Raw genomic sequence first — 27,640 nt, 5'->3', positions numbered from 1 at the left:
AGTTCAGAGATGAGAAATGGCAAGTCACAACACGATGTTTGCACCACTATGGTTTTGCATTTCAGTATTGTTTTGGCACATACGGATCCATATGGTCAAAGCCATTGTTTGTCTTGTGAATGCCACTGATAACAGTGCTTCCTTTGTCAGTGTATACAGAATTACAACTTGAATTATTTTAGCAGAACAGTGTTTTTGTCCTGCGCCTTGCAGTCTACCTGTTCTCATTGACAGGCATTCATATAGATCGCTAATCTGCCATGTATTTTTGAAAGCTCCATGAGGAAAATGCTTAAATAAGATGATTCTCTGAAATATCCACCAATATTTGACCTGTTGTTTGCTATTACAATTTTTTTTTCCAAATCTGGTTTAAACATGGTCAGAAATTTTCTAAGTGCAGATTTAGGAACTTAATCTCCTTTATACAAATGGAAGTTTGTTGATGATGAAGAAGTAGCTGCCAATGGTCACTTATTTAGATGCTTATGCAGTGCAGCATATGCAGTTTGTTTCCCTAAGCTGTGGTTGTTGGGCACGCTGAATTGCAGTATAGCCATGCGGCAGCATCTAGCTTGGCCAAGGACTCGGTACTGTTTTGGTTTTTTTGTTTTTTTTTTTTTTTTTTTTTTTCCAGAAATGACAATAGAATATTTCTGTATTTACCTTCATGTACGTTAGCTCAGAGTGCATGAACTCTATGATTAGCTTGCCAGTCTGCTTTATGAGGCATAATAGATATGTTTGGTGAATTCCAGGGTCATTCTAAACAGAGCAGAGCTTAAGATTTTGTGTAGCACAATATTTATTCTCTTAAGTTCACTTGGAAATGTACACTTCAACATTGAAAAGAGATTCTTTGTAAAATACAAAATTGAACTGATCGTTTTTATTAAGGATATTCATAGGGGCACAGTGAATATTTTAATTGAGAAGTGTAGAATACTGCCTTTGGAATGTTAGCACGTTTGTGTGATTTGTCAATGGAGTTGGAGGCTTTTGGTGACGTCTGAGCAAAATTCCTGAGCATTGTGTAAATAATACAATTTGTAAGCTCAGTTCGTATTTGCTGTGTTAAGTGAAACATTGCAAGTGGTTTTTTTGCCATTCAGAGTTCATTTGGAGTGAAATAACACTTGAAAATCTTCCAGCAGTCCTTCACTGAGAAATCAGGTATCACTGAGAACCCATCGTAAGAGCATTCCTCTAAAATAAATATCCTTTAGATATATCTGTCAGATTCAAGTGATGTCTGAAGCCTGTCCTTCCCTTCTATCTCTACTGCGTGCCCCAACTCGAATAGTGTATGGGAAAACTGTGTGCCCTTGTGACAGATATGATGGGCCTGTCTCTGAAAGAAAGAATTCAAGCTAAAGAAAGGGCCATCCATTCATATAGGCCAACCAGAGGTGAAAATGGAAGGCTGAAGTCTTCAGCAGAGGGTAATAAACTCTGAATTTCGTATTAAAAATCAGGCGCTTCCAAATCATACTTCAGGGATTCTGTTCACCTTCAAGTCTTCATTAAAATGTCTACAGCTTTTACTTGAGAGCAGATAAAATGAGCGAGAAAAATGTGTAATTTCTTTTTTATTTTAAAAGTCTGTCAAATCTGAATTTGCACACCTGTGTGGTGTGTGTAAGGATGAGTTACTAGATAGAATAACTAACTTCAGATTATTACAGCTTTAAAAGTAGAATGTCAGAACTTCTCTGTATAAAAGAAAATGTTGTCTTATGTGTAATCCTGCTGAAAATGCAGTGGTCTAATTTTGGCTGGTTTTTGTAGGTCATTTGGTGAGGCAAATAAGGCATGTTAATAAAGATTATGTCAGTTTGTGTTTTGTTCATCTTGACTGTGTATGTAGTGGAAAATAAAGATGCAGATAACATCATTGCTCCTTCCAAATTTCTTCGTTTTTGTTTCCTTCAGAAAAATATGAAGTGCTAGAAGATAAGAAAATAATCTGATATTTGTCCAAAGGTGGAAAATAATTTTGTATAGGTAATGCTAAGGAAGACTTTTCTTTCCCAAGTTTTGGGAATAAGGAAAGTCAGTAATTACTGTATTGCCTTCAGCTGATGCATGGTAACTATTGAGTCATGGTCTGAACTGCTGGTTGAGCACCTGGGAGCACAGGTGAAGGCAACTCCTGTCTTTGACCAGGTGGAGCCTGGCTGCACCTCTCACAGACCTTTTTTAAGGGCTGACTGCCACTGGGGAAGGACCTCTTTCTGGAAATCCCTCTCTTGTGGAGTTTCCCCTGTGAGTCTAGTTCTTCAGGGATGGATAAGCAGTCCCAGTTTCCTTCTCTTGTAGACATTTCTGTTGCATTAATCCCTTTGCCATTACACCTCTTGTATCGCCATTCCATCGCGTTGATCTTTCTGATTGTTATAGTTCAAAATGGATTCATATTAATAAATATCATGGGTGTCCAACCTTTTGGCTTGCTTGGGCTGCCCTGAGTACAGGGGTATTGTCTTGGACCACATATATGGAGGCTGCTCCGAAAGTAATGCTTTCTATATACTTTCTGTATGTTTTCATGGAAACTACAGATACAAATGAGCACAGAAACTCAGTTTGATAGAGCAAGTTTTTAGCAACAATAAACCTTTCTCAGCGTAGTCAATATCCTTTGCTGTGTGTTCTTGCCAGTTATGAACAAAACCTGGATGTTGTGCTCATCAAAACATACACAAGGGGGGGGTGATCCATGGCCTCTATCACCACTGCTGAAACCCACCAGTTTCAGCCTTACTATGTCCACACCATTTGGTTTCTGTAAATGTTCAGCAAGCACAGATGAATGCTAATGGCTGCAAACGTTCCTACAAGAAGTAATTCGGTGACACACCTTTGCTTCATCTGTGGCAGATGCCACTTAGTCACAGTGCTTCTCTGCCACCATCCATGACACAGCAGCAATATGTAACAGGTTATTGGTGGCAAGGTTCAGTCCCCACTGCCATGCCACCAACATCATATAGTAGGAGACATTACTTTTGGAGCAGCCTCTGTAAAATATATACTACAGTTAATGTGTGTAAGTAACAAAACATATTTTAACTAAATATTTTTAGTAAAAGATTAAAAAAAAAATTAGTAACAGAGAAGTAAAGCTAGTGGGATATTTGACCCTTTTTCTGTGATGATAATGCATCAGTCTGGTTCTTCAATAGCAGTGATTGCAACTCTGTGATGAGGTCTCATGGGTTTCATCAGAGATTTTTGATGAAATTTTACTCTTGTACTTCATTCTTGACAATAATTGTTCACAAATGTGCATACTGACAGAAAATGATGACATGAACCCAGTGGGACTGTGAGGTGAGGGATCTTTCACTGGGGAGGGAGGTCTTACAGAAGTATAGTGGAGAGATGTGATTGTGTTTTGGAGTTGAATATCTGATTGTACCTCTACACCTTCCATTTGAAAATGTACAGGTAATTTATGTCCACTGGAAACAGAGTCACAAATATAAATTGGATTTTTGAGCAGTTTTGAAACCTCTTCTTATGTTTCTTTATCAGAATGGAAAGCGCAGCTGCAAATTTTCCTCTGTTCACAGATTGCTATTTAGCCTGTATCAAAACGCCTGCAGTTATTTGCCATAACTTGAGCTGGCACTGTGCTGTACCTTCCCATTGCTCTGGTTAACTGGCCAACAACTCACCCACGTTTGGTTTCGGGTGTGCTCCAGGCTGGGCTGCTGAGCCACTGCTGTGATGGCGCAGTGCAGGGGCGGCCATGGTGTGAGCTGTGCTGAGCACTGTGCAGGCTGCGGGTTGGACAGGCCACATCCAGCCTTTCCATAGGAAATAATTGAGGCATGAAAGAGCAGTTCCATAGGAAACTGACAGCTTTGTAATGAACTAAACTGAATTACAGGTTTATATGCTATTCTTGCACTGGAGCTGTTTGAAGTGTTTTGTTTTTTTTTTTTTTTTTAATATAATGAAGGAATTTATTAGTATGAAGTTATTTCCTGAATTATTACTGATGTATTTTTATATACTTTTTTTCTGTGCAGTGTAGTCTGTAGTGTCATGGCTTACTAATGTGTCATGTAACATCTCTGATAAGAATTGAAATGCTCACGTAACGTGGTCTGAATGCTGTTGTTGCGATGTTTGATGGCTGTTCCTTTTGAAGTTTTTCTGTGAGTGGTGGGTTGGAATCAAGTAGTAATCCGCTTCATATTGCAAAAGAAGTTCAATTATGATTTTAAAGAGTTATGACTTGTTAATTTTGTTTTTATGTGCTGTAGGATATGTTTTGGAGTTGCAGACAAAGTACCTTTGCTGAATTGAAGAAGAAATTTTCACAGGTAGACAGATGAAATCAACTTTATAAAATAATTCACAGTAACAGCATGATGCTGTAGCTTAGATTTCTTAACTTGAGCATGAGCTTTTGAATTTTTATGCATGTTCTTGAATACCAAGATTGTGTGTGTTAGTCCTTTTCAGTTCAAAGCTTCTGCTGTTATGTTTATGTGCCTTTATGAGTGCGTTTCTGTAGCCCTCTAGTTTTTCATCAAAAACAGTAACCGCGTGGCCGTCTTGTGTACCAGATTATGTAGCAATTGAAATTAGGTTTTGTTTACTCTGAGGGCTTGGTTTGCTGAGTTTGTCAAAATAGCCTAAAGGTTGATCTCTGGCTAATACTGCCTTTCATGGTATTTTTTTGTGAAGTAGCCGCAAACAAGGTGTTGTAGTTTGGTAGTTCAGATAGCATGTGCGAATGCAAAGCATGAACAGAATTGGATCAAGATGATTTTTGCTTCATCTGTTTACTGTGAACATGAAACAGTGACAGCTCAAACAGTGGCTTAATACTTTTTTGCTATACTATACCTGAGTTAAACCAGTTCAGTCTGTCAGAATTGCAGCTGTGAATGAGCAGTGTCTGGTGTGGAACATCTAGCACAAGCAAGTCTTCTGAAATCTTCAGTAAATTGTTCTCTATCTTATTTCCTGTACGTACTTCTCTATCAGATAATGCATGTCAGTAGTAACTCCAGTATTAGTCATGACTAATTTATAACCAAAAGCAGGGGAGAAAGTTTTGAATAGGAAGAGTTGAATTTATAGTGCTGTCTTCCACAAAGGAAAGGAGAGTTGTGGTGTTGGATATGTAAAAACATTGTGACAAAAAGTAACTGGGTCTCAAATTGAGAACTTCTATTCCTAGCACCATCATACTTCATGTAAATAGCAGTTGTAGCTGCTGTTCTTTAAGCCCAAAATCACTGGGAATTCTTGAAACTAGGGTTAATTTAATTTTTTCAGGGCATGTATGAGTAGTGTAGTACCTCTAACCTACCTTGTGCTATGGAGGAGGTGGGCTTAGTCCCAGAGCAGGCCCCTGCTGCTGCAGGGGAACCCAGGCCCTAAGAGTGGGATGATCCTGCGAATCCACTGCTTCTTGTCTGCTGCTTGTCTTCTGCAGAAGAATCAAGGAAGTGGATCTCTGCACCAGACCATAGGCTTCTCTTTTGAAACCAGAAAATGGAAGAGTCAAATTGTATGCTGATTGTTGGATTGGAGGAAAAAAAAAAAAAAAGTCAGTGCTGAAAAATATAATGGAAATAACTCAACCTGAGAAGCAATCACTGGTGGAATTTGATTTTAGTCTGCGTGTGTTCAAGTTGTTTATGACTCTTGAAGTGTTTTCTTTTTAATGTGTAGTTAATGTTCCAGGGGTAGTTTTGTGTGTCTTCTCAGAAGGTGGTTCATGAACCTCTCTTTCTCCGTTAGAGATGAAATGTGTGGAGATGTTACAGACTAGCTGGAAGTGGGGACTTGCATATTTTTGAACAAGTAGTTAACGTTCTGTGTTGAAATTTTGAGAGGAGTTGACAAACCCAGGGAAATTGGGCTTCAGATTTTTAAGAAAAATCAGTCTTGTAGGAAACATAACGTATTGCAGATTGTAAGTAGCTGTATTTGCCTTCTCTGTCATTTCTCATTCGTTTCTACTATGGAGAAGTACTCAATGGAAGTAGATGCTGCAGTTACCTGATGTTTTGGTTTTGAGTTGCGTGGAGACTACCAACTGATCTTGTTTTGGAAAATAAGGAGGTGAACGAAAATGTTTTGTGTTTAGGACCTGTCATGAGGAACTTGCAGCACTATGGTCTTCTGTGTGATGAAGTTGCTTATGTAGAAATACAAAGAATGTTTAAGTTTGTTTAGTTCTTTATGGTTCTTTATTCTGTGCATATTTGTGACATGGCTGACAGCTTTAGCATGTGCACAGTTCTTGCTGTTTGCTAATGTTTTATCCACTGAAAATGGTGATGGAACTGCATGCATCTATTTGCCTCTTTTGATGATGTGCTCTTTGCCCTGGAGTGACGTTTGAGTGATCTGATATGCAGCACTAATGCTTTGTGTTACAAGTTGAAAAGACTGAGGCATTGGGACTAATTATTCCTTTTACTGACCTCACCTTTCCCATATTTATGTATTAGTTATTCTGTTGTATCCTTTGGATAACAGAGAGTTGATTGTATTTTCTTAAATCTTTGCTTCCCTTTGGTTTTTCAGTGCAGGAAAGCATTGGGGAATTTTCTGGCTCTATAAAATTTTGCCTTCATTTCATTGCCTTTTTCACTTTGTTAATTTCAAGTATATTCAAGTTGCTGTTTTAAATATTTTTGTCATGATATATTAACTTCCTAGTAGTCCGGCCAATGTTCTTTTTTTTTTTTTTTTTTTTTTTTTTTTTTTTTTTAATCAAACAGCAGAATTGCTCCTACAACTCACCCAGCTGTGGATTTGGTAGAAGGAAGTTGGTTGTGATTTGATTAGGAGAATTGTTTGTTTTATTGGGTAGCTTCCAGGTTGATTGGGAAGCCTGGAGATCTGGTTTACGTTCCTAGAAATCACAAAAGGAGTACTTTTACCACAGCAGCATTTATGACCGTGTCAAAACCAAACCTCAGGTTGAAGTGATGGTTTGAAAGTTTGTCTTTGCTTTGGTGCGCTCTTCTATATATTTGAAGACAAACGTTCTGTGCAGAACTTGAGGTTCTTCTCTACCCATCTAAATTCCTTATTGTTCTTCAAAAATGAAGGGTTTGACATAACTTTTCCAAAACTGCACGACTCTTTATTTGTGAAAGCAGATGTAAGAGAAGGAAAGGATCCTTAAATCACAAAATAAATTTCCCACATTTGGTGAAATCTTGATTTTGTTGTTTTTTTTTAATTGAATTCCAAGGTGTTCTTAGCTTTGCTCATTGACGTGTTGCCTGCTGTCATTTTAGGTGGAAAGTGCTGCTGAGGAGCCCAGAGTGCTGTGTATAATACAAGATACCACAAATTCAAAGACAGTGAATGAACGCGTTACCTTGAATGTGCCAGCTTCCACACCACTTAAAAAGCTGTTTGAAGACGTAGCTTTAAAAGTGGGCTATGAGAATGGAACCTTTGATTTAGTGTGGGGAAACGGAGACAACGTCACTGATATGGTATGGCAAAAATACTTTTAATTTCCTGTTGATAAGCGAATATTCAAGACTCAACATTATAGAGTAGTGCTATTCATTTTGCAGTGGATATGAAATAGTGATTATTTTTAAGGTAATCACTATAAAAATTAGTAATAGGTGCACCAGACTGGCTGATACCAGTATTTTGATTTGCCAGGACGTTACTGTATTCTGTCTACATTTTAATCTCAAATTGTGCTCTTAATTGATATAGGGATTTAATCATTAAGAAATAATACCCTGTAGTAACTTCCTGTGCTTCTTCTGATACTTGTTTGAATGTATCGTAAAAAAAACCAAAACCCTAACTTTGTTGCTATGACTTGCTGTTAATTGGTGTTGGTTTTATTTAATACTACTCTTAGAGACATGCTTAATAGACTATGAAATTCCTTGAGAAATAGACATAAGTATATTTCAGTACGTATTCATGCTTGCTGAATTTTTTTTCGTCTAGAAAACAAAACTGTATGCAGGCTGTGTAAGGGTTTGATGGTTTGATATTCTGCAGGAAATTTCTAGACCAGTGTCTTTGTCTCCTGAAGAGACTGCCCAACTTCAAGTCTTAAACTGTGTTATAACACTTAGTATTGTTAGTGGGACAGTGTATCAAGCTCTTCCAGTGTTAATGATGAATTAAGTTTTGTTTATACTGGGTAATTGTTATTTATTTTCATTTCATCTTAGTGTGCCAGAAGCTACTTCAAGCAATGTACTTGGACAAAATCTATTAATTGCATATAAATCTGTTTAAAAAAATAAAGCGCTTTATTTTTTTAACAGACTCCAATAGATCAGAACAGTGACAAAAGTATTCTTGATGCTGGTTTTGAGCCAGGGAAGAAGAACTTTCTGCATTTGACAGACAAAGATGGTGAGCAACCTCATATAATGCAGGTTAGTAGATTCTTATGGTTTAGTATTGGGTGGGAAGGTTTATGTCGTGTGCACTGCTCATATAATATTGTTAGAAAATAAAACTGGGGTATGTACTTCATATAAATTGTACCTCAGGAGACTTCTCAACAGACTTTTAGACTATGTAACACTCCTAGGTTTATCTTGAATTAAGACCAATTCTGTTAGCGGTGATGAGCAGTCATTTTTTATTCATGCTTGTCAAGTATTAATGTTTTGGTATGATTAACTTCTTAGGATCGTATGATTGATCTATGACAAGTTTAGAGAGAATTAACAATCCATTTTGTTGTTAATCCCAATCTTAACAATTCCATCATATACTTTATTCTTTTCCTATGATTGATTGAAAGCAGTGTTAGGCCACTGGCAATTCTCAGAAGTTGTAGTCTGGCATCAACAGCAGAGTTAGCTGTTTTCAATGTTGTTAATAAAAAGAACCTGATCGGTCAGTGTTGCTACAAACAATTCTGCCATAACAAAATATTTGAAATTTGCTGTTGGTCAAAGATGTGATGCATTGAAAGATAAACACAGTCGTGGTTTATTTAAATCATGAATCAGAAAGGCATTGATGTATTAAGAGTTGTTGCTCAGTTTGTATTTCAACATAAAGCTTACTTAGCCTTTGTAGACTTGATTATCTGAAAAGGAAAGATTAAATATGTGCAAGTCAGAATTGGAGTGTAATTGTGAAAGAATATTGAATTGTACTTTTTTCATTTTAAAAAGTGAATGAAAATCTTGTTTTGGATGTCAGTGCAGTAAATTTGAGAAACAGGAGATGATAAATTGCAAACTTGCTTTGTGGTGTGCGTTAGAGTACTGTATTTGATCATGTGTAGTATTGCAAAGGCTATCCACTAATGCAAAGAATGCTTTCTCAATGCGTTGGAAATTTGGAGGGCAGAACTTAAGTTACATTAACAATTGTAAATCTTCTCTATTGTGTTAATTAAAAAATGACATACTAAGACAATTGATTTCTTTTTTAGCTGTGAGAGAAATAATTTGTTGTCTAATTTCTGCATAAAATGTGTCTGTTTTAGGAGGAGTCAGGTACAACAGAAGACAGTGCCCAGGACAGATTTATAGGTCCTCTTCCGAGAGAGGGCTCTATTAGCTGTACCAATAACTACGTCAGTCAAAGCTACTCTTACTCTTCAGTCCTGAGCAAGTCAGAGACAGGTACAGTGTTCTCTCTTGCAAATGCTTTGCTGATTTCTAAGTATCATACTTTGAAAGAGCAGCATCTTCAGGATTTTTGAAATTAATTCTACTTTACTAAAAAAAAGAATCACAAAAAACCACTCTGCACTGATACATTTTCTGTTACATTTTCCAAGCTGTTCTCATATTTCATGAACAGAAGAGCTGTATCCCAGCTTCTACTTGTGACAATGCAATTCTAATTGCCAGGGTTCCCTGTCATTTCAGTGTTAATCTACTACTTGGCTGACTAGTTGTGATTACATTACTGAAAAGTATTCATCCCAAGAAAGCTATGTGTTTTCACTTGCAGCTTATTGAGTACTTGATGATATTTTTCAGACAGCCTGCTCTCAAATCTTTGCGCTCCAGTTGTTACTTAAAATTAACACACTTTTAAAATTAACACACTTGTAAGCCCTCCAGTTCTGATTTCTCTGCTTCTGCTGTGATTCCCCAGGAGAAGCATTACTCCCCTGCATGGCATGCCAGCAGTGAGCAGAACTCCCTCTTGGAAAGGGGAGTGCAGCTTGGTTCTAGGGCAGATGCTGTGAGGCTGGGCAGGCCGAGGCAGCCTGTGCCCAGCTGGCAGCTGATGCCACCTCCCACAACCTGTGCATCACAGCCTTTTGCTCTGTTTGCTTCCTAGCTCTGGCTCATAAAAAATGTTCAAGCAATTGCCAGAAAAGGGAGAGAAACAAAAACTGGCTCAGAGTTTCCTCAATGTTTTTACAGTCATAGCTTTGTCATGCTAACAAGCTATGCACTGTGTCTGAAGATGGATAGGTGCTAAATTCTTACGGGCATGAAATACCTGATTGGGATGTTCTTGTTGTGTTTCATACTAGTCTAGATTTTTACTTCATATTCTTATCCATCTTCTCTACAACCGCTCAGCTGTAATTGAGTTTTTCATAGAAGCAGCAGAATGGCTGAGGTGGAAGGGACCTCTGCAGGTCATCTGGTTCAACCCCCTGCTCAAGGCAGGTGTTTTTAATCCTTAGGTGTTTGTTGAGCTGTTAATCTGAGTTCTGCAACATGGATTAGTGTTTTTGGGTGTTTTTTTTTTTTTTTTTTTTACTTGCTTATATGCTACTGTGTGTTCACAATGTTACAGCTCAGCTCACTGGTGAAACCAACTTCTAATAGCATGATATGTGAGCAGACACAAATACAGCGTTATATTACACCCATTCATGTCTGTCAAGATTTTTTCTTTTCAAATGAGAATGTTTATCTGCCACATTTTTTCCATGTAGTAAAACTAAAATGATGAGTTGTGTTAGAGGAGCAATATATATGTTGCACAAGTTAGTATCTTCACAGAATGTGTTGGTATGGAGTATCTGCCTTTTTGTTGCTAACAAGTAATTGAGATGTATTTAATACTATTACTAAGAGCTTAAGGGAATAAGTAAGAATATTTCATTTCTTTATTACGTTATGCTTCTGTATTCTGTTTACTTATCAGCTATTAATGTTACACGCTTTGGAGAAAATGTTAAAATGACAATAATATAAATTTCTTTTCAATTAGTAACTGAGCTGGAATTTGGTAGCTGTTTTAGTTAGTGTGGAAGATGATTGTGAAAGATGTGTACATGGGCACTGGTAGGTCTTTGATTTATAGTTCAGAGAATTTAATGCAATCCACTGCAGATACAAAATTGAATTATAGTTAGGATATTCTTTAGTTGACATATAGGCAATGAGCAAGCTGCTATACAAAATGTTTTTTAACAAATTCTAGAGTTTTCTATAATATATTCAACTATTAACATACTTCTAGTTTTACCTATGTCTGTTGGTGGAGTAGACAACATGAAATATTGCTAGTCATTTTGATACATGATTCATGATGACTGAAATAGCTTTGTGAAATTTGGGGAAAAGATCTGTTGTATAAGCAGTGTCTTTAATGCTCTCTTTGAAATAAGTGATTGCAATATTCCCCCACTTTTTGTAGTCAAATGAGGACAGATGATAACAGCTGGATGCAATGCTTAGTGAATATAATCCTAGAATTGATTTATTTTAAAATGTGTTTTAATTCCTAGTGATTTGCCATCTTTTTACATTATTTCCATCTCCTTTGTATTTTTAGGTTATGTGGGTCTGGTAAACCAAGCAATGACTTGCTATCTGAACAGCCTTTTACAAACACTTTTCATGACTCCTGAATTTAGAAATGCATTATATAAGTGAGTATATATGAGTCAGACAGGTTCTTAAAATTATTATAGTAAGTCTGTCACGTTTGTTCTGGTATCTTGTGGTAGGAAACCCTTTTGAATGTCTCCTGTCAAAATTTTGTCTTTTGGATATTGAAATGCATCTGAACTTTAATAGCAAACCCTGATTCTTTAGTGGGTAGAGTGATGTAGATAGACAAAGAGCAGAACACATGAAGGGAATGGAGAAGTTTTCTGTGGAAGGGGGGAGGATTTCATACTTCAAACCTGATAGTCTAGTGTAACTTCTCTGCTTAGCACCTCCTGATGTTACTACCATCCTCAGGTGTGGCATACACAAGCTCTTAAATGAATATGCTGCATCTAGAAAACAAAAACACATAACTTCATCTGAAGTCATAGGTGCTGTTCATGTCTGAATAGTACAGTAAGTGGTTTCAAAATTATTTCATTAGTATGTTTTTAGATTTATACACTTAAAGCATCATCTTGTGTTGCAGAAATGGAAAGTGGTTTTGTTGAAGAATTGTTTTTTGCTCTCCTTGAGAAATTCACCTTGAGAGAGCTTCTCTTCTGAACTGACAGACCTCTTGAAATACTGCTTTGTCCTTTAGAATAATATTTTAACAGTAGTTTTAATTGTCAAATACTTTGTTGTGAATAGATGGGAATTTGAAGAATCTGAAGAGGATCCTGTGACAAGTATCCCGTACCAGCTTCAAAGGCTGTTTGTTTTACTGCAGACCAGCAAGAAAAGAGCAATTGAAACAACAGACGTTACAAGGAGTTTTGGATGGGATAGTAGTGAGGGTAATTACAGCTCTTAAGTTTGTGTGATTTACTTGAGCTGTTTCTGCTGATGGCCTACACTGATGGTGATGGAGAAAAATACCTAAATAATTAAAATTAATGATTAGAATCCACTTTGATTTTATGGAAGCAAAGTAGCTTAAATTGATATTTGATTGTAGAGGTTTGGTTTTTGTTTTTTTCTAAAGAAATAACATCTGAGAGTTCTAGGCTTTTAAAGAGAAAATTAGTTTTGTAATTAAGACATCATTACGGTTGTTAATAGATTTAAACAAGTTGCTCTTCAGAAGAAAATTGCATCTATTTTGAATCACTGATGCATGCGTTTCAGTTAAGATGAAAATTATGAATTCCATTAAATTAAATAATATTGTGAAACTTATCTAGTACAATTTTTCTCCATAATCAGCTGATTTTTCCACAGAAATTACATAGTACAAATCATTTCGTGTAATGGAAGGGTGAATGGGATGGAGAACAGCAGCTTTGAGAGCTCTGAGGGATAAGCATGAAATAGGGGTTAATCAGAACCATTTATATTCTGTCTTAAAGTGGTGCATATTATCACTTCTGTGTACATAGCTATTCTTGTTCATATACAGAGTTTGTGTTTATGCACAAATACTGGTTGCTTGTTCTGCTGACTTACCTGCCTGTGGAATTGAGTGCTGCCCCAACAGAGATTAGTGCAGTAAATGTGGAAGAGACTTGAAAACAAATTGATAGCTTTGGGAAGCATTCTCATATTGGGTAGATAACTTCTTATTTTCATTATTTTCATTTCTAACAGCGTGGCAGCAACATGATGTACAGGAGCTTTGTAGAGTTATGTTTGATGCTTTGGAGCAAAAATGGAAGCAAACAGAACAGGTAATTGTATCAATACTGTTCCAGTAATTCAGGGTGTGGTGTTTTTTATGCTTGTTTTTACACATCCTTGTAGGAAAAAAAAAAAAAAAAAAGAAAAATTGTTTTTAAATACAAGATTATTGGCAGACATCAGAAATTGCCAACTTTCTTGTATGCTATTCTTATTTCTTATTGGAGCTACACTACATTTCTGAGTGTGGTTGTTTTTTTTTTTTTTCCACCAGTTAAAAGTGAAGGATTCTGGACTTTGGATATCTTTATTTGAAGCGCAGGAAGTGGTTGTGTAACTACTTCATAACTTTCTCACTAGTGATATTTTTTAGGTTACTTAGTGAGATCTTGCAGCTCAAGCTGCAAAGCTTATGTAACATGGTTTGAGAAGCTGTTTTGAGGCACGTTCTCTGCAGTGGTAGATCAGGGAAATGGGGGAAAACAAGAGTCGGGTGTTGGATGTCCTGCTGGGAAATGACAGTGCTAACTGCAGCTATTGCAGTTAATTTAAAAATATATTTTATGGTAAAATTGAAGAGGGGAAATGTTCTGTTACTTATGTTTAAAGCAGTGTTACATGTCTGTGTGTTTCAGGCCGATCTTATAAATCAGCTGTATCAAGGCAAACTGAAAGACTATGTACGATGTCTAGAATGTGGCTACGAAGGCTGGAGAATCGACACGTACCTGGATATTCCTTTGGTCATCCGTCCATATGGCTCCAACCAGGCATTTGCTAGCGTGGTGTGTACTATTATGCTGACTAATAGTGCATCCATACACATAGAATACATAATGCCACAGTGGTATAATTTGTTACATGGTAAGTATCATCCTAGATACTCCATCTTGGGGTGTTCGTCTTTGTGCAGTGAACCAGCTAGCAAGTTCTAGAAGATTTTTTTTGGCTTATTGGTTTATTTTTTTGTTTTGTTTTTTTTACCCTTCAATGAGTCCTACTGGTGCATGTATAAGGGGAGGGGAAATGCAACCTTATTGCCTTCAGGCTGAAGTAATCAGTTATTTTCTTCCTGATTTTCAGCATTTACCCGAAATATTTTTTGAGATTGTTAAGTTTTCTTTGGGCTGTTCTCTTTATTGGCACATCTGCTAAATTTTCATAGCTTTGTTGAAAATCTTAGTGAAAGAACAGAAGATGGACTGAATTTTTAGCTTAATTGCAGTGTTGTTGCTGTGCTTACTGAAGTTCACTTCTGAAATAAGTGATGACATTGGCAAGCATTTATATTAGTATATTTGTGGAAGCTTTGTTGTTGTTTTTTTTTTCACCGTTCCGTGAAAATAAGTTATTGCAAATGGAAATCCACTGTTGTGGCTTAAAATGTCTGTAATATGGATGAAGTTGTGAGAAAGGAAGAATAAATTGAAGTCTTTGGGTAAAGGTTGATTTAAACAATCACATGTTGCGTAATTGGCTTACCAGTGTTACTTATTATAATTCAAGTATTCTTACCTTTTGTCTTTAGTATGTTGGCATTTTTTTTAAGCACTAGTATTTTGTAGTTCTTAACAGCATTCTGTTAAGAATTGTCAGAATCTAGATTCAACTGCTTTGTAAGCTCAAGGTGCTCTGTATTTCAAATACCAGTCTTAAGAAGCAGTAAAGATATGAAGGACACTGATCTCACAAAAAGAATTCAGTTTAGTAAGATCTTTTGAATTCTTTTTTATAGTGTTTTAAACTTCTGAGAAACATCCAGCTTTTTAAAGCTGTGTTTTGAGCTGCAGTTCCAGTGATAGTGATGTTTTATATAGATTGCATCATTTTTCACCTTTTAACACATTTCTGGAAACATACCATAAAGCATGATTCTTTAATTTCTGTTATTTGATGATAAAATTTTTCAGGTCTATTAAGGAAAACAATGAAAGCTTTACTCCATAATTGCATTCTGCATTCAGCAATATGTTGTATATGTGTCTCCAATTGAAATTAGGTTCCTCATTAGAAAAAGTCTTCAAAAGAATAAGGGAACTTTTCTTTTTCTACAAAAGAAAAAAAGATTTTTTTTAAAAAAAGACACATTATTTGTGAACTTTTAAAAATGCAGGAAGCTTGAACAAAAAAGGGCTTAAATATCAGATTATTTTCAGTAATATTAAGTCAGCCTTTATTGGGTTTTCTATACTCCAAGAAAAATAGTTTTCAAGACTTGTTACGGAGTTACATGGTTGCAATTTGTATTGATGCTTCAGTTTCTGAGCTTTTTTTTTTAAAAAAAATTTCTACTCTGATTATATTAAGTTGATTCTCCTCCCTGCACTTGTCTTTATTTATAGCAGATGTGATTTTTAGTTTTATAGTTTTCAGCAGTGGGGAGATATGGAGGATACTTGCTTTTGGAGAAGGGAAAAATCGCCTGTTTCTAAATGGAATTCTCTGAAGGTAGTATCCTCCATTGATCCATAGATGATGGTGATTTAGTAGGTGTAGGTAAAAGGATGTAAGTGAGAAATCAAAAACTTCACACATGCGCTAATAGGGCTTATAGAAGGGAATGTAAAACTTCTTAGACCTTGCTAGTCAGCTCCTGAGGGAACTTGCAGCAGGCGACACAACCCAAGATAGGGGATCTAAGGAGGATACTACCTTCAAAGAACTCTAGTTAGAGGTAAGTGATTTTCCATTACTTTCTAATAAGAGAGAATGGATGTACAAGCTTAAAGTAAGGTTAATCTGTAGAAATGCCACACAAAGTGTATTATCCCACTGTTCGACATTGTGTACTACCAAAAAATGAATCTGCTTGAAATGTTTTGTTCAATTGTAAATGTATGTTACTACTTAAATGAGAACACTAAAGAATTTATTGAAAGGATGTTCGATTTTATTTTTTTTTTAATTACCTAAATGAAATAATTTTAAAAATATTTGTCTTTAAGGCCTGCATTTTGAGTTTTTTTCCAATTCTCTATGCCCCAAGTTCACCTCATATACTACAGTAGCACAGCTGTAACCTCATTTGGGCACTGAGGTCTTGTCAGTACCTATCTGAAGAGTGTTCTTTTTCAATAACTATCTGCATGGCTTAAAAAACCAGAACTGGTCTCTTTGACATCAGTAGAGTGGCAGACAAAATATATAGCTTCTTATTTTAGGTAGGTAAACAAGGGCAACAATTAACACAATTGATTTTGTAGAAAATTGTATGCCTGAATTTGATGGCATTAGTAGACTGGACCTAAAAATATATGTATTTTTTTTTACTCTAAGCCATAAGAATTTTGCAGGTGAAAAATAGCTGAGAGAGGAGTGGATTCAGTGAGGATCTAGCTGATGTGCTGAAATTGTTACTATAAACAGTGGAAATTCAGGGAATCACAGAATGACTTGGATTGGAACGCTGTTAAAGAGCCTCAATTCCAATCTCCCTGCTATGGGCAGGGTTCCTACCCTAGACCAGGCTGCCCACGGTCCTGTCCAACCTTGACCTTGAACAACCCCAAGGATGGGGAATCCATAACTTATCTGGGCAAAAATGGTTTGATAACTAGCATTGATAACGGTATTCTGGAGATATGGCAAATAGAGTTGTAAATGTTTTCAGGGATCGTTATCTTTTGTAACTTTTCTGCTGAAGGTTTAAGTATGAGTGCTAATAGATTTTTTGTTTTTTTGAGCAGAGATGAGTTAGAACTACTTTTCTGTAAACTTACTTTGTATGTGGTGTCATGGCCAAACTAAAACTATGAAAGAAAATAAGAATATGGATGATGTGGTACTTACTTTTGTTTAATCTCTTAGAAATCTAAGCTAGGTTAGTAAGGTCTTTTATTTTTAGTTGCATGTATTGGATGTGGAAAAACTGTATGAGCTCTAAAAATGTGAGGTGGAAATTAGTAGCTTTTTCTAATAAGCTTTGCTTAATTGTTAGTCATTATGCATCTTCTCATAAAGATTCTATACTGCTTCTGTTCACAGATATTAAGTAAATACAAGCAGTAATGTACATTCATATTGAACTACTAACTGCATGATGATGCATTTCTGTGTAGAAAACTGGATCCTTAAATACCTATCTTTAGCCACGCAAAAATTAGTTTGAAGTGTTTATTACGGCATTTTACTATGCTGAAAGTTAGAACTTTAACTGGAGATAGTCCAGAAGTTCCTTCCAACCTGTGCTCTCTTGATTCAGTGAAGTACAAGAAAGATGAAATGGCCTTTTTTCATACCAATCTATTACTTCATCTCTTGTGGTATCTTTTGAAGTGTATGTACTGGGGATGTTAGAAATGTTTACTAGTTCTGAGACTTCCCAAGGGTTACCTCTTCAAAGGTAACAGTTACAAAATTGGCAGGCAGAAGGTATTGTGGACTGCACAAGGTAGAATTTTTTTCACTAGTTTTTTTTTATAGACTATTACTAGAAAGAATATTTGAAATTGTATTAATAAATGTCCTAATAGTCAAAACTGGTTTTGCTTTAAAGATTACATCATAGAAAATTGGAAGAGATACAAATGAATGATCTTGAGGAACAGCAACGTTAATCATATAACAATTGAAAAATAGATGAATAATTGCATAGCTCAAAAATAATCAAGTTCTGGGGAGCTTTAATATTAAAGCACAGCTCACAATATATGTGGTAAACAGTGAAACCTCTAAGTCACATAATGACACTTAATTCAGTTTTCAAAAATCTGAATTTGTTATTCAAATTTTCTGATTTCGGTGATACAAGTAATTTGTGTGTGTTTGTAGCTCTGTGATAAGGTTATTTATACCTACATTGTAAAAGTTCTTCAAAAATCAGGTAACCTCTTTTTATTATTAGGAAGAAGCATTGCATGCTTTCATTCAGCCTGAGATTCTTGATGGCCCCAATCAGTATTTTTGTGAGCGATGTAAGAAGAAGTGTGATGCAAGGAAGGTAAGCACTGTCCAGATCATTTGTGAAAATTGCTTTTGCTAAAGATTAGTCTTAGCAATGGTAGCATAATCTTCTCTTTGCTTTGTTTAGGGCCTGCGGTTCTTGCATTTTCCGTATCTGTTGACGTTACAACTGAAGAGATTTGACTTTGATTATACCACTATGCACAGAATTAAACTGAATGATCGTATGACTTTTCCTGAGGAGTTAGACATGAGTATCTTCATTGATGTTGAAGATGAGGTAAAGATTTTTGTTTTAGAGAAAAGTAGTCTTCAAGAAAATGGAAGTCTTTTGTTCAGGAAATTCAAGGGTTGACTTACGAAAGCCATTTTAGCTTTCATCTACGTAAAATTTTCTTTAGCCGTGGCAATGTATTAATGGGAATTTTTCATGTCTGTCAGATGAATTTCCGTATTTTGTAATGGGAGCATGTTTTCTAATTCCTGTTAGGTTTTCCATGCTTCCATAAGGAAGCATGTTTCTGGTTTATCTTATTAGGCCTAGCACTGCCAGCCAGTTGTGTGGGGAAATTATCCCACTCTCCTCCACACTGCTGCAGTCTCACTTCAAGTACTGTGTGCATTTTTGAGTTGTGTCAAAAAAGACACACAGCTAGTAAGGAGCATCCAAAGGAAGTTAACAAAGGTGATGAAGGATCTGGAGAATCTAGGGAACAAGACATGAGGACATGATTGAGGTACCTTGGTTTGCTCACAGAAGCCCAGATAAGTGGAGGCTGAGGGGTAGGCCTCATGGTGGCCTAAAGCTCCTCTCAGGGAGCGGAGGGGCAGCTCTGAGCTCTGCTCTTGGTGACGGCAATAAGACCCAAGGGAATGGCACGGAGATGCATTGGGGAAGGTTAGTATGGGTGTTTAGAAAAAACTCTTGATCAGAAAGTGATCAGGCACTGAAACAGGCTACCCAAGGCTGTGGGCATGGCACTTTGCTGCCAGAGTTCAAGGAGCGTTTGGACAGTGCTCTAAGATGTCTGGGTTTTGGGTGGTCCTGTGTGGAGCTGAGGGTTGGACTCAGTGATCCTTGTCCAACCCTTTCAACTCTGATATTCTATGACATCTTAATGAGGGATTTAAAAATACGTCTCAGATCTTTACCCTGTACAAATCCAGAGTGAAATGTTATGTAAGTGTGAATCTGTTTTGCTTACAAGAGCTAACATAAAGTTTTGAAACAGAATACTGGAAGATAGTCCAGAAAACATGAATTAATTTCTTCCCTCTAGGGAGAAAAAAATTCACTTCTGTTTTCTGTTTCTAGTTTTGGCCAAGATTTTTGTGCCATTACGTTCACCAAGAAGTATTTAACATGCCTGACAATAAAAGCATTGTCACTTGATAGCATCTTTCTAATGTCTATAAATTACCCAGGAGTGGACTCCTGTTTGTCATATAAGAGAAATACTATATTGATATGCAAATGAAAATATTTTATCTTTGTTTAAAAACAAACAAAAAAACCCACCATCAACAAAAAACCCTGCAGTTTACAAGTTATACCTTGTAAACAATTCCATACCTTTCAGAATGTTAACAGGGAGCCAGATGAGGATGATTTGGGATTGATCTGGGAGAACTGGAGACTGTTATAAACTTTTACAAAATCAGATGAATTTTCTGGAGTAAAGACAATCAGGAAATTGCATTTCCTGTACTTAATCAGCTTGTACTTAATGAACTGCATTTGTATTGTGGGTGACATCTTGCTTGTAAGTTATTAGAAGAGTAATAAGTCTTCTGCTGAACTCTGTCCATTGAGTTGGGACGGGAAACGTTTGACTGTGAATGAAAATACTTCTGGTTCAATCACTTCTAATTAATGTGGGAATGTTATAACAGCGTTTTCTCATCTGCTATTAGACTTAGAAGTATTTGAATAAACTTTGTAAATGGGATAGGCTAGTAACTGATGTAAGCTTGCCAAGTAATTACCGTTTAGATTCATGCAAGATGTGGAAACACTGATCTAAAAGGCAGACTGAATACGCTGTGACAGAAATAAATCAGATCTTTGCATAGATTTGCAGATGTCTGTAGTATTTAGTTTTTTCATTATTTTACAGATTTTAATTTGTAATTCTCAAATGTGATTTCTTGTTCCGTGTGACTTCAAATGTTGTATAATATTAATGCTTATTTTTAAGAAGTCTCCTCAGACTGAGAGTTGCACTGATAGCGGAGCAGAAAATGAGGGCAGTTGTCACAGTGACCAGATGAGCAATGATTTTTCTAATGATGATGGAGTTGATGAAGGAATCTGCCTCGAAAGCAACAGCGCAGCAGAAAGAATTGCTAAAGTAGGCAGTGAAAAGGTATGTTTAGAAATGTACTGAATTTGGTTGGTATGGATTTAACTTGTTTTGCCGGAGCCTATATGATGCTCAGTTTTGGAGTTGTGACTAAAACAGTGTTGATATCACACCAGTGTTTTTAGCTGATACTGCACAGTTCTTATACAGTGTCAAGGTGACCTGAATTGACTAGAGGGATATTCCATGCCATCTAATATCTTCAGCAGTTAAAGCTGGGAGTTTGTTCTTTACAAAATAATATTACTTAGAAGCTGACTGGGCATTGATGTGCTGATAGCAAGTAGCAAGAGATTGCCTTTGTGCCACTTCTGTCTTTTTTCCTTCAGTTACTAAATGGTCGTCTCCACCCACAAGTTTTCTTTTACTCTTGGGATTCTTTCCAGCATCCCACTCAGGGAGAGCAGGCTGAGTGATTGCTTAGTTACTAAATGGGGTCAGTCCAACACAAATGGAAATAACAATGCATATAAATAATTGTTTCTTGAAGAAAATTTTTATTCACATTCCAAACAATTTGACACCGCAGCAAAGGAAAGCATGCATCTAATTTGGAGAGCACAGGAGAGAAGAGGTCTTTGCAACTTGTCAGACTGAGGATCTCTGGTTAACTTGTTTTGGTAACAGAAGCTCAAATTGAAGATTTTCTTTGTGTAAGCAGTGTTTTATTTGAAGAGTGTGGTCAAAAGCGTGCTGCTTTTGCAGCATTTGCTGCAAAAGTATCTTAGTTTAGCAAGAAAGATTGTGAATTTTTCTGATTCATTTTTTGTGAATCAGAGCCCCTCATAGTTCATATTTTCAGAGTCTATGTATTTTTCAGCCTGAGGATTATTTTCAGTAATGCTAATTTCATGTCTCATTGTATTACTCTGCTATTTCTTTCTAGGTATGGAAATTACTGTAGGTTTCTGTTAGTCTGTTTTCACATTCAGAGTTTGTTCTGAAAAGAGATACATTAACTGACTTAGTGCATTAATGCTGTCCCAAAAACCACACTTCCATGTCTGAAGTCTTTTTTTTCCCCCCTTCCTCCAACTCTCTCCTGCAGCCAAAGGGGGAAACTCATGTTTATTTCTTTTATTATATACTCCTGTATAGTATTTAGCATATTGGACTTGAAACTGCATCTGTTGCAGTAAAGCATTCCTGTTGCACAGATCTCTCTTGTAACGTACAACTATTTATATTCTTGAGTTAATGTTTTAAAATACTTTTAAAATAGTTTGCTTACCTTTTCTTAGTGTATTTTACCACACCTTTTTTCTTCTCTCTGCAGAATTCTTTACTGTATGAACTCTTTTCTGTTATGGTCCATTCTGGAAGTGCTGCTGGTGGCCATTACTATGCCTGTATAAAGTCTTTTAGTGACGACCAGTGGTACAGCTTTAATGATCAACATGTTAGCAAGGTAAAACTGATGCTTTTGTTGTCTTAGGTACACATAAATGAATCAGTGTGTTCCTATTTTTCATGTGATTTTTCACCTGCATTTGACAGAGCTGTTGCACTTTAGTTTGTTTGTTGATGTATCCTTTTTATGATGAATCAAAGGGTGGAGAGTAGCAGGACTATTAATTGTTTTTCTTTTTCTCCAGCTGCCTCCCTCCCTTTCCAGTTTTGTTTGCCACATGCTTTTGGTGCTGGTTACAGATCTTAGTCCCTACCTCTTTGAAGCAGGAGCCTTTTTATTTCTATTCTCCCCTCACCCCTCCTGAATTTTTGCATTGCAGTCAAAGTCACAGCACACTTTCCACTTGCAGGCAGCAGTGTATATCAGGTAGTGTATGACCATTGTTTACTAGCTGTCAATTACACTGTGGCACCAGTTCTCAGTATGACCCCTTCTATATTCTTGATAGTTGCTGGTCAGGTTGCGTTTTAGTCCATTGTCTGAGGCATGATCTGTTTTTGCTCAAACTGTGCAGTAAAGCCAACCTGCAACATTAGTTGTCTGGAGAGTGTCACTGCTGAGTCTACCTCAGTAGTCTACCACAGCTGACTGAGATGTGAGGTCATCTGTGTTCTGATTCAGCCTATATGATTGGAGCAGTCTCTCTCTCTCTCTCTCTCTCTCTCTCTTACGATGAAGGTTGTAAAAAGCAGGCTCCAGCATACCAGACTTTATGGTCAGTTCTCATCCTGTGCCAATAAGATTTTGATGCTGAGCAAGGGATGGTTTAAACAGAAGCCTTTATCCGCATACAGACTGCTGGATTTAGAGTTTGGCCTTCTTATATATGCTTGGAGAAGTGTATTTGTAGATCTGTGAAATTCACTGTAAAATGAAGAGGCTGATCATCACGTTGAAACAGATTTTTGTTCCAGTCTATAAAAAAGCAGATCTGGAACGTTTTTGAAATACTAACAATTAATATTGTGTTAATATGTAATGCCATCTTTTGTAATGAGAATGAGTGCGTACCAATTATCACAAGTTTCTCAAATAATCATTTCACTGATTTTCTTTCTGTTAGATAACTCAGGAAGATATTAAGAAAACATATGGTGGGTCTTCTGGAAGCAGAGGCTATTATTCCAGTGCTTTTGCTAGGTAAGTCCTGCAGCCCTACATTCCTTTCTGGTGGCTGATGTAAGCAAAGGAATGGCTGAAGACTTGTGCTTAACAGGTTAGCTTCAAAATAAGAGTTGATACTCCAAGTAATGTTAAAAGCTATTGTGACTGCTGCTTAAGTTCATTTAGAATAGCATAATGTTGACTTTTGAAAATTTTTCTGTGGTTTGAGTGCTACTAAAATAAGTGCAGTGTAGCTTTTACTGATAGTAATGGGGAAATAAACCAACTTTTGAAATGAATGATGTCCTCCTATCTGATAAATTCAGGTAAATATTCTTTTTCTCCACCAGCTCCACAAATGCATATATGCTAATATATAGACTGAAGGATCCAGCAAGGAATGCAAGTAAGTATGTTTCGAGTTGCTAAACTAATATGATCCTATTTTGGAGTAGGGAAACATTTTTGTGTGAATGAGAGCCCTAATTTTGGGGGAGAAGGGCTTGATGGTGTTGATTTTTTTTTTTTTTTTTTTAAGGTAAGCTGACGTAGCTTTCATATAGGGGACTCTTTTACAGCTTTTCATTACTCTGTTAATTGTAATTCATGATAATTATGTAGCCATCCCAATTATTATTTTTTTTTTTTACATTATCGATCTGAATGCCTGATATGCTGGTTGACTGAATAAACTGAGGTGCTCTGCTATTGCCATGCTTGGTAGCAGAACAAAAAATATTTTTTTCACTTAAGAATGAGTCGTGAACTTCCTGTCAGCTAAGTTTTACATGATACAATCAGCCTTTGCTTTTAGCTTCTTAGCAGGCAAGATACTCTGAGTTATAGAGCAAGACACAGATCTGAGATGTTACGTTCTTTTTTTATTCCTTACATCTGATTTAGCGCATCAGAGTTTGGAAGATGCCCAGCACCGTGTAGTAGCTGACAGGTTGATTATTCTTTGAAATGTCTCAGTGAAAAATGAAGATTCTATTTGTATTCAAACTGGAATATCTCTTTGGAGACTTCATTCAGATAGAGTGTCAGATTGTTCATGCTACTAACAGCTATACACTTTCAGAATATGTTTCTTTTGTGAAAGCTATAAAAATGTTTTCTTTTCTTAAAAATTATCATGTTTCTCAGTTAAAATCTGTTTGACCTCACGGAAGTGATGCAGTAGAAAATCATGGTTTAGTAGAATAGAGGTTAGCTTTTGAGCTGGTTGTTGAATTCCAGCACTTGATGTGCAGATAATAGGAAGTTGTATGCCCAGTGGAGAAGGGAGTAAAAGATCCTTGGGGGGAAAAAAAAAAAAAGCAAGCACACTTTTTCTCGTATTTTAATGCTGTAAATACTTGATAAGAAAAATGAACGAGTTACCAGTGTCCTTTAACTTTTTTAACAAAATATTGAGAATCTGAGGATGATCATTAGGAAGAATAAGGATAGAAATTAGCAGTGCAGGGATAACTAAAACGAACTTTTTTAAACACAAACTAAAAATCAAAGATTAAACTTTATAGTTCTTTTTAATAAAATTAATAACTTGCAATTACTTCTATGTCACTATATTTTTGTGTCTTGAAGCAAATTTTCATCTCGTGCCAGCATAATAAATGCAAACTACATTTTCTGCAGAAATTTATTTCATCAGAGTACTTCTACTGTTTTCACCATAAAATTGAACAGTGGCATTTTCTTTGGAGAAAAAATACTCAAGTATCCCATAAAACCAATTTTGTTGGCTTCCGTTTCTGAGAATTCATGGTATGTGCACAGTGTGCTTGTAGAAATAAATCTGCTTTTAAAGTAATAGTACCTGAAGCAGACACTTTGATCATCTTTGTTTTGAACGTAAGCGCAAGGAGGATGCTGTTTAAACAATTTTTCATCTATTGATAGATGAAGTAGTAAGTCTGAAGGAAAAAATGGTACAGTTGTTTCAATATTTAAGTAATTGAAACAAGAATTGATTACAGGTTGTGTGAAGGTTAAAACTAAATAGAACTTAACACTCCTGAGGAAAATCTTTGTGCCAAGAACCCTCTTTGGAAAAGATTCTCCATTATCTTCTCTGGACAATTGCTTAACATGGAGAAGCTGAATCTGTTATTTCACATTTCTTAAAACCATTTTTTAGCCTTGAGAAGCTGTTTGCCAAGATCCTTCTGGTGATGTCTTGCAGGATTGTGAGGGCTGCGTTTTTAAGATGAAATATTGCGTATTCTACTTTACGTGACGAAATATCATGAAGTACACTGTACTAAGGGCTATGTTTTATCACAATAAAGATGATACCTTAACTTTCATCAGGTCAATCATTTTTAGAACAGATTTTTGTTTTATTATAAAAGCACTCTTGTGAGCATTGTCAGTTGTAGTGTATTTATTTACAATGGCAAAACTTCCCTACCAGTACTGAAATATGAGCTTTCCTGTACTAAAACATGGTCTGATATTGCTGATGTATATAGGTTGCCCTGAAAGTAATGGAAACTACAGCAGATAGAACACAGTAGCACTATTTGATAAATTCTCAGCTACAAAACACTTTTCCAACACAGACCTTCAGTAAGTCTCAATAAGCGTCAGTGGTGCCATTTTTTCCGCATGGGTGAATTCAGTGGAACACCTTTGTTCATCCCTTTTTCTATATCAGATGCCATTCTGTCAGACAGCCCCTCTGCTGCTGTCTGTCACAGGGCAACAAAATTCAAGGGAATATTGGTGGGAGGGATCAGTCTCTGTCATATCACCCACATCTGCCTATGACATGGTGGACCAATCTAATAAAATAGGGGGCGTTGCTTTTGGAGCAGCCCTCATAGTTTGCCAAGGGAAGCAGTTGATTTCAGTTCCATTTAAATCTTGAAAAAGGGAACAGGACAGATTGTTCTGTTGTTTGTGTTCTTTTCTGATAGAGTTTCTTGAGTCACACGAGTATCCTGACCATATTAAGCAATTGGTGCAGAAAGAGAGAGAACTGGAAGAGCAAGAGAAGAGGCAGCGGGAAATTGAGCGCAACACTTGCAAGGTTAGAATTTCTACTGAATAATAGCAGTAGTTTTCCATGTATTGTTTCTGCTATTAATTGTTATTTGTTATTACATTGCAAATGTGCTTGTAATAAATGTCCATCTGAATTGTGTATCTGCTGGAAGCTTGTGGAGGAACCCGTTAGAGGTAATAACTAGAGGTTCTTGTTGACTTCATATCTTCCATGTGAACGAGCTAGTGTTTAGAAAAACAAAAACCAACTCTAGCTCAGAACCTCTTGATTTCAGCAAAATGTGTTCCAAAAAACATGAAATGCCATGTACTGACTGCTCATGCTATGAAATCTTCTAGTGTTGTGACCCTTTGAGTTGTGGATTGATGTTTCATAGGCTGACTTAAACAAATAATTTAGCAGAAAGGAAGAATTCTTTTTCTGGCAACATATTAGATAACTACAAAACGACATTTATAATTTACGAGCATGTCTGTTACCCAGTCTTCCTGAGAACCAACTAGCTTTATTGGAAGGTTTCCTACATCTGTGAAATGTGCATACATCAAAAAGGAATTTCATATTTGTTCTTCCTATGCACATTTTGGTTTTATTTGGAGGGAAAGTTTTAATTTTTACTTTGTATTCTGTCACACGGTGCTATCTACTGTGCAATTTGTGTGTTCTGTCTGCAGCTTTTTAACCAGCTGAAGGGAAGCTTTCCTACAGCTGGATGAGAGCTGAGGATACATTTTAGATAGTTTGAAAATAAGTTTGTAAATTAATCTATTTCAATATGTATAATAAACTACTGTTGTTAATTTTTTCTTTATTTTGTTTCACAGATTAAATTGTTCTGTATGCATCCAACAAAACAGATAATGATGGAAAACAAATTAGAAGTTCATAAGGATAAAACGCTGAAGGAGGCTGTGGGAATAGCTTACAAGGTATGCTATGCATATTAGAATATTAAAATTATTAGATATAATTTTTCTACTGTGATGTTTGAATTTCTAGCGCTGTGGGAGTGTTTGCTGTTTTGTTTGTTGGTTTATTTTTCCTTTTTGAAGAGGAGTTCTAGTTGGAAGTATTGACTGACTTGTCTGTTGCTAGCTGTCAGATGATGTCTGTTGGGAGTGATACAGCCTGCCCTTTTAAAAGGCAATACGACCCTTATTCTAAAATCACAGTGGGAACTTCTGGTAGACTCTCCATAGCCTCCGTAGGTTGAAAGAATTTTGGTCATTTATGTTGATATTTCAGTAAGAATTTTGCAATGGAATTATGGTGAGGGAGTAATTTCAAGAAACATCCTGCATAGCTAATACAGGACATCAGTAGGCACCAAAGCATATGTTTTTACGAAGAGCTAAGGAAGGGTATTTTTGCTGGTATTTTTTTCTTGACATAC

At 36.3% G+C, this 27,640-nt stretch overlaps 1 protein-coding gene across 3 annotated transcripts in view; it reads left to right on the top strand.

Annotated features, from left to right (window-relative positions):
* Positions 1 to 27,640, top strand: part of USP47 (ubiquitin specific peptidase 47) — a 52,332-nt gene that overhangs the window by 10,194 nt on the left and 14,498 nt on the right. Inside the window, exons 1-16 of one of the 3 annotated variants that reach the window (XM_042814896.1) lie at positions 4,316 to 4,334; positions 7,281 to 7,484; positions 8,289 to 8,402; positions 9,473 to 9,611; positions 11,737 to 11,833; positions 12,489 to 12,634; positions 13,425 to 13,504; positions 14,090 to 14,239; positions 18,298 to 18,393; positions 18,484 to 18,636; positions 20,555 to 20,722; positions 21,996 to 22,127; positions 23,194 to 23,270; positions 23,585 to 23,640; positions 26,159 to 26,271; positions 27,072 to 27,176. In XM_042814896.1, the coding sequence (XP_042670830.1) occupies positions 7,482 to 7,484; positions 8,289 to 8,402; positions 9,473 to 9,611; positions 11,737 to 11,833; positions 12,489 to 12,634; positions 13,425 to 13,504; positions 14,090 to 14,239; positions 18,298 to 18,393; positions 18,484 to 18,636; positions 20,555 to 20,722; positions 21,996 to 22,127; positions 23,194 to 23,270; positions 23,585 to 23,640; positions 26,159 to 26,271; positions 27,072 to 27,176 (1,629 nt within the window). In that variant the 5' untranslated portion in view covers positions 4,316 to 4,334; positions 7,281 to 7,481. Of the gene's footprint in view, positions 1 to 4,315; positions 4,335 to 7,280; positions 7,485 to 8,288; positions 8,403 to 9,472; positions 9,612 to 11,736; positions 11,834 to 12,488; positions 12,635 to 13,424; positions 13,505 to 14,089; positions 14,240 to 18,297; positions 18,394 to 18,483; positions 18,637 to 20,554; positions 20,723 to 21,995; positions 22,128 to 23,193; positions 23,271 to 23,584; positions 23,641 to 26,158; positions 26,272 to 27,071; positions 27,177 to 27,640 lie in introns of those variants that run through there. The other 2 variants (XM_042814895.1, XM_042814894.1) reach the window with 2 other exon arrangements.

Source organism: Centrocercus urophasianus, unplaced genomic scaffold (genome assembly GCF_019232065.1).
Source record: "Centrocercus urophasianus isolate 14NV4802_14NV808 unplaced genomic scaffold, USGS_Curo_1.0 seq_14, whole genome shotgun sequence".
NCBI lineage: Eukaryota > Metazoa > Chordata > Aves > Galliformes > Phasianidae > Centrocercus > Centrocercus urophasianus.
The sequence above is the reverse complement of the archived record's forward strand: the minus strand, read 5'-3'. Positions and strand labels throughout refer to the sequence as shown.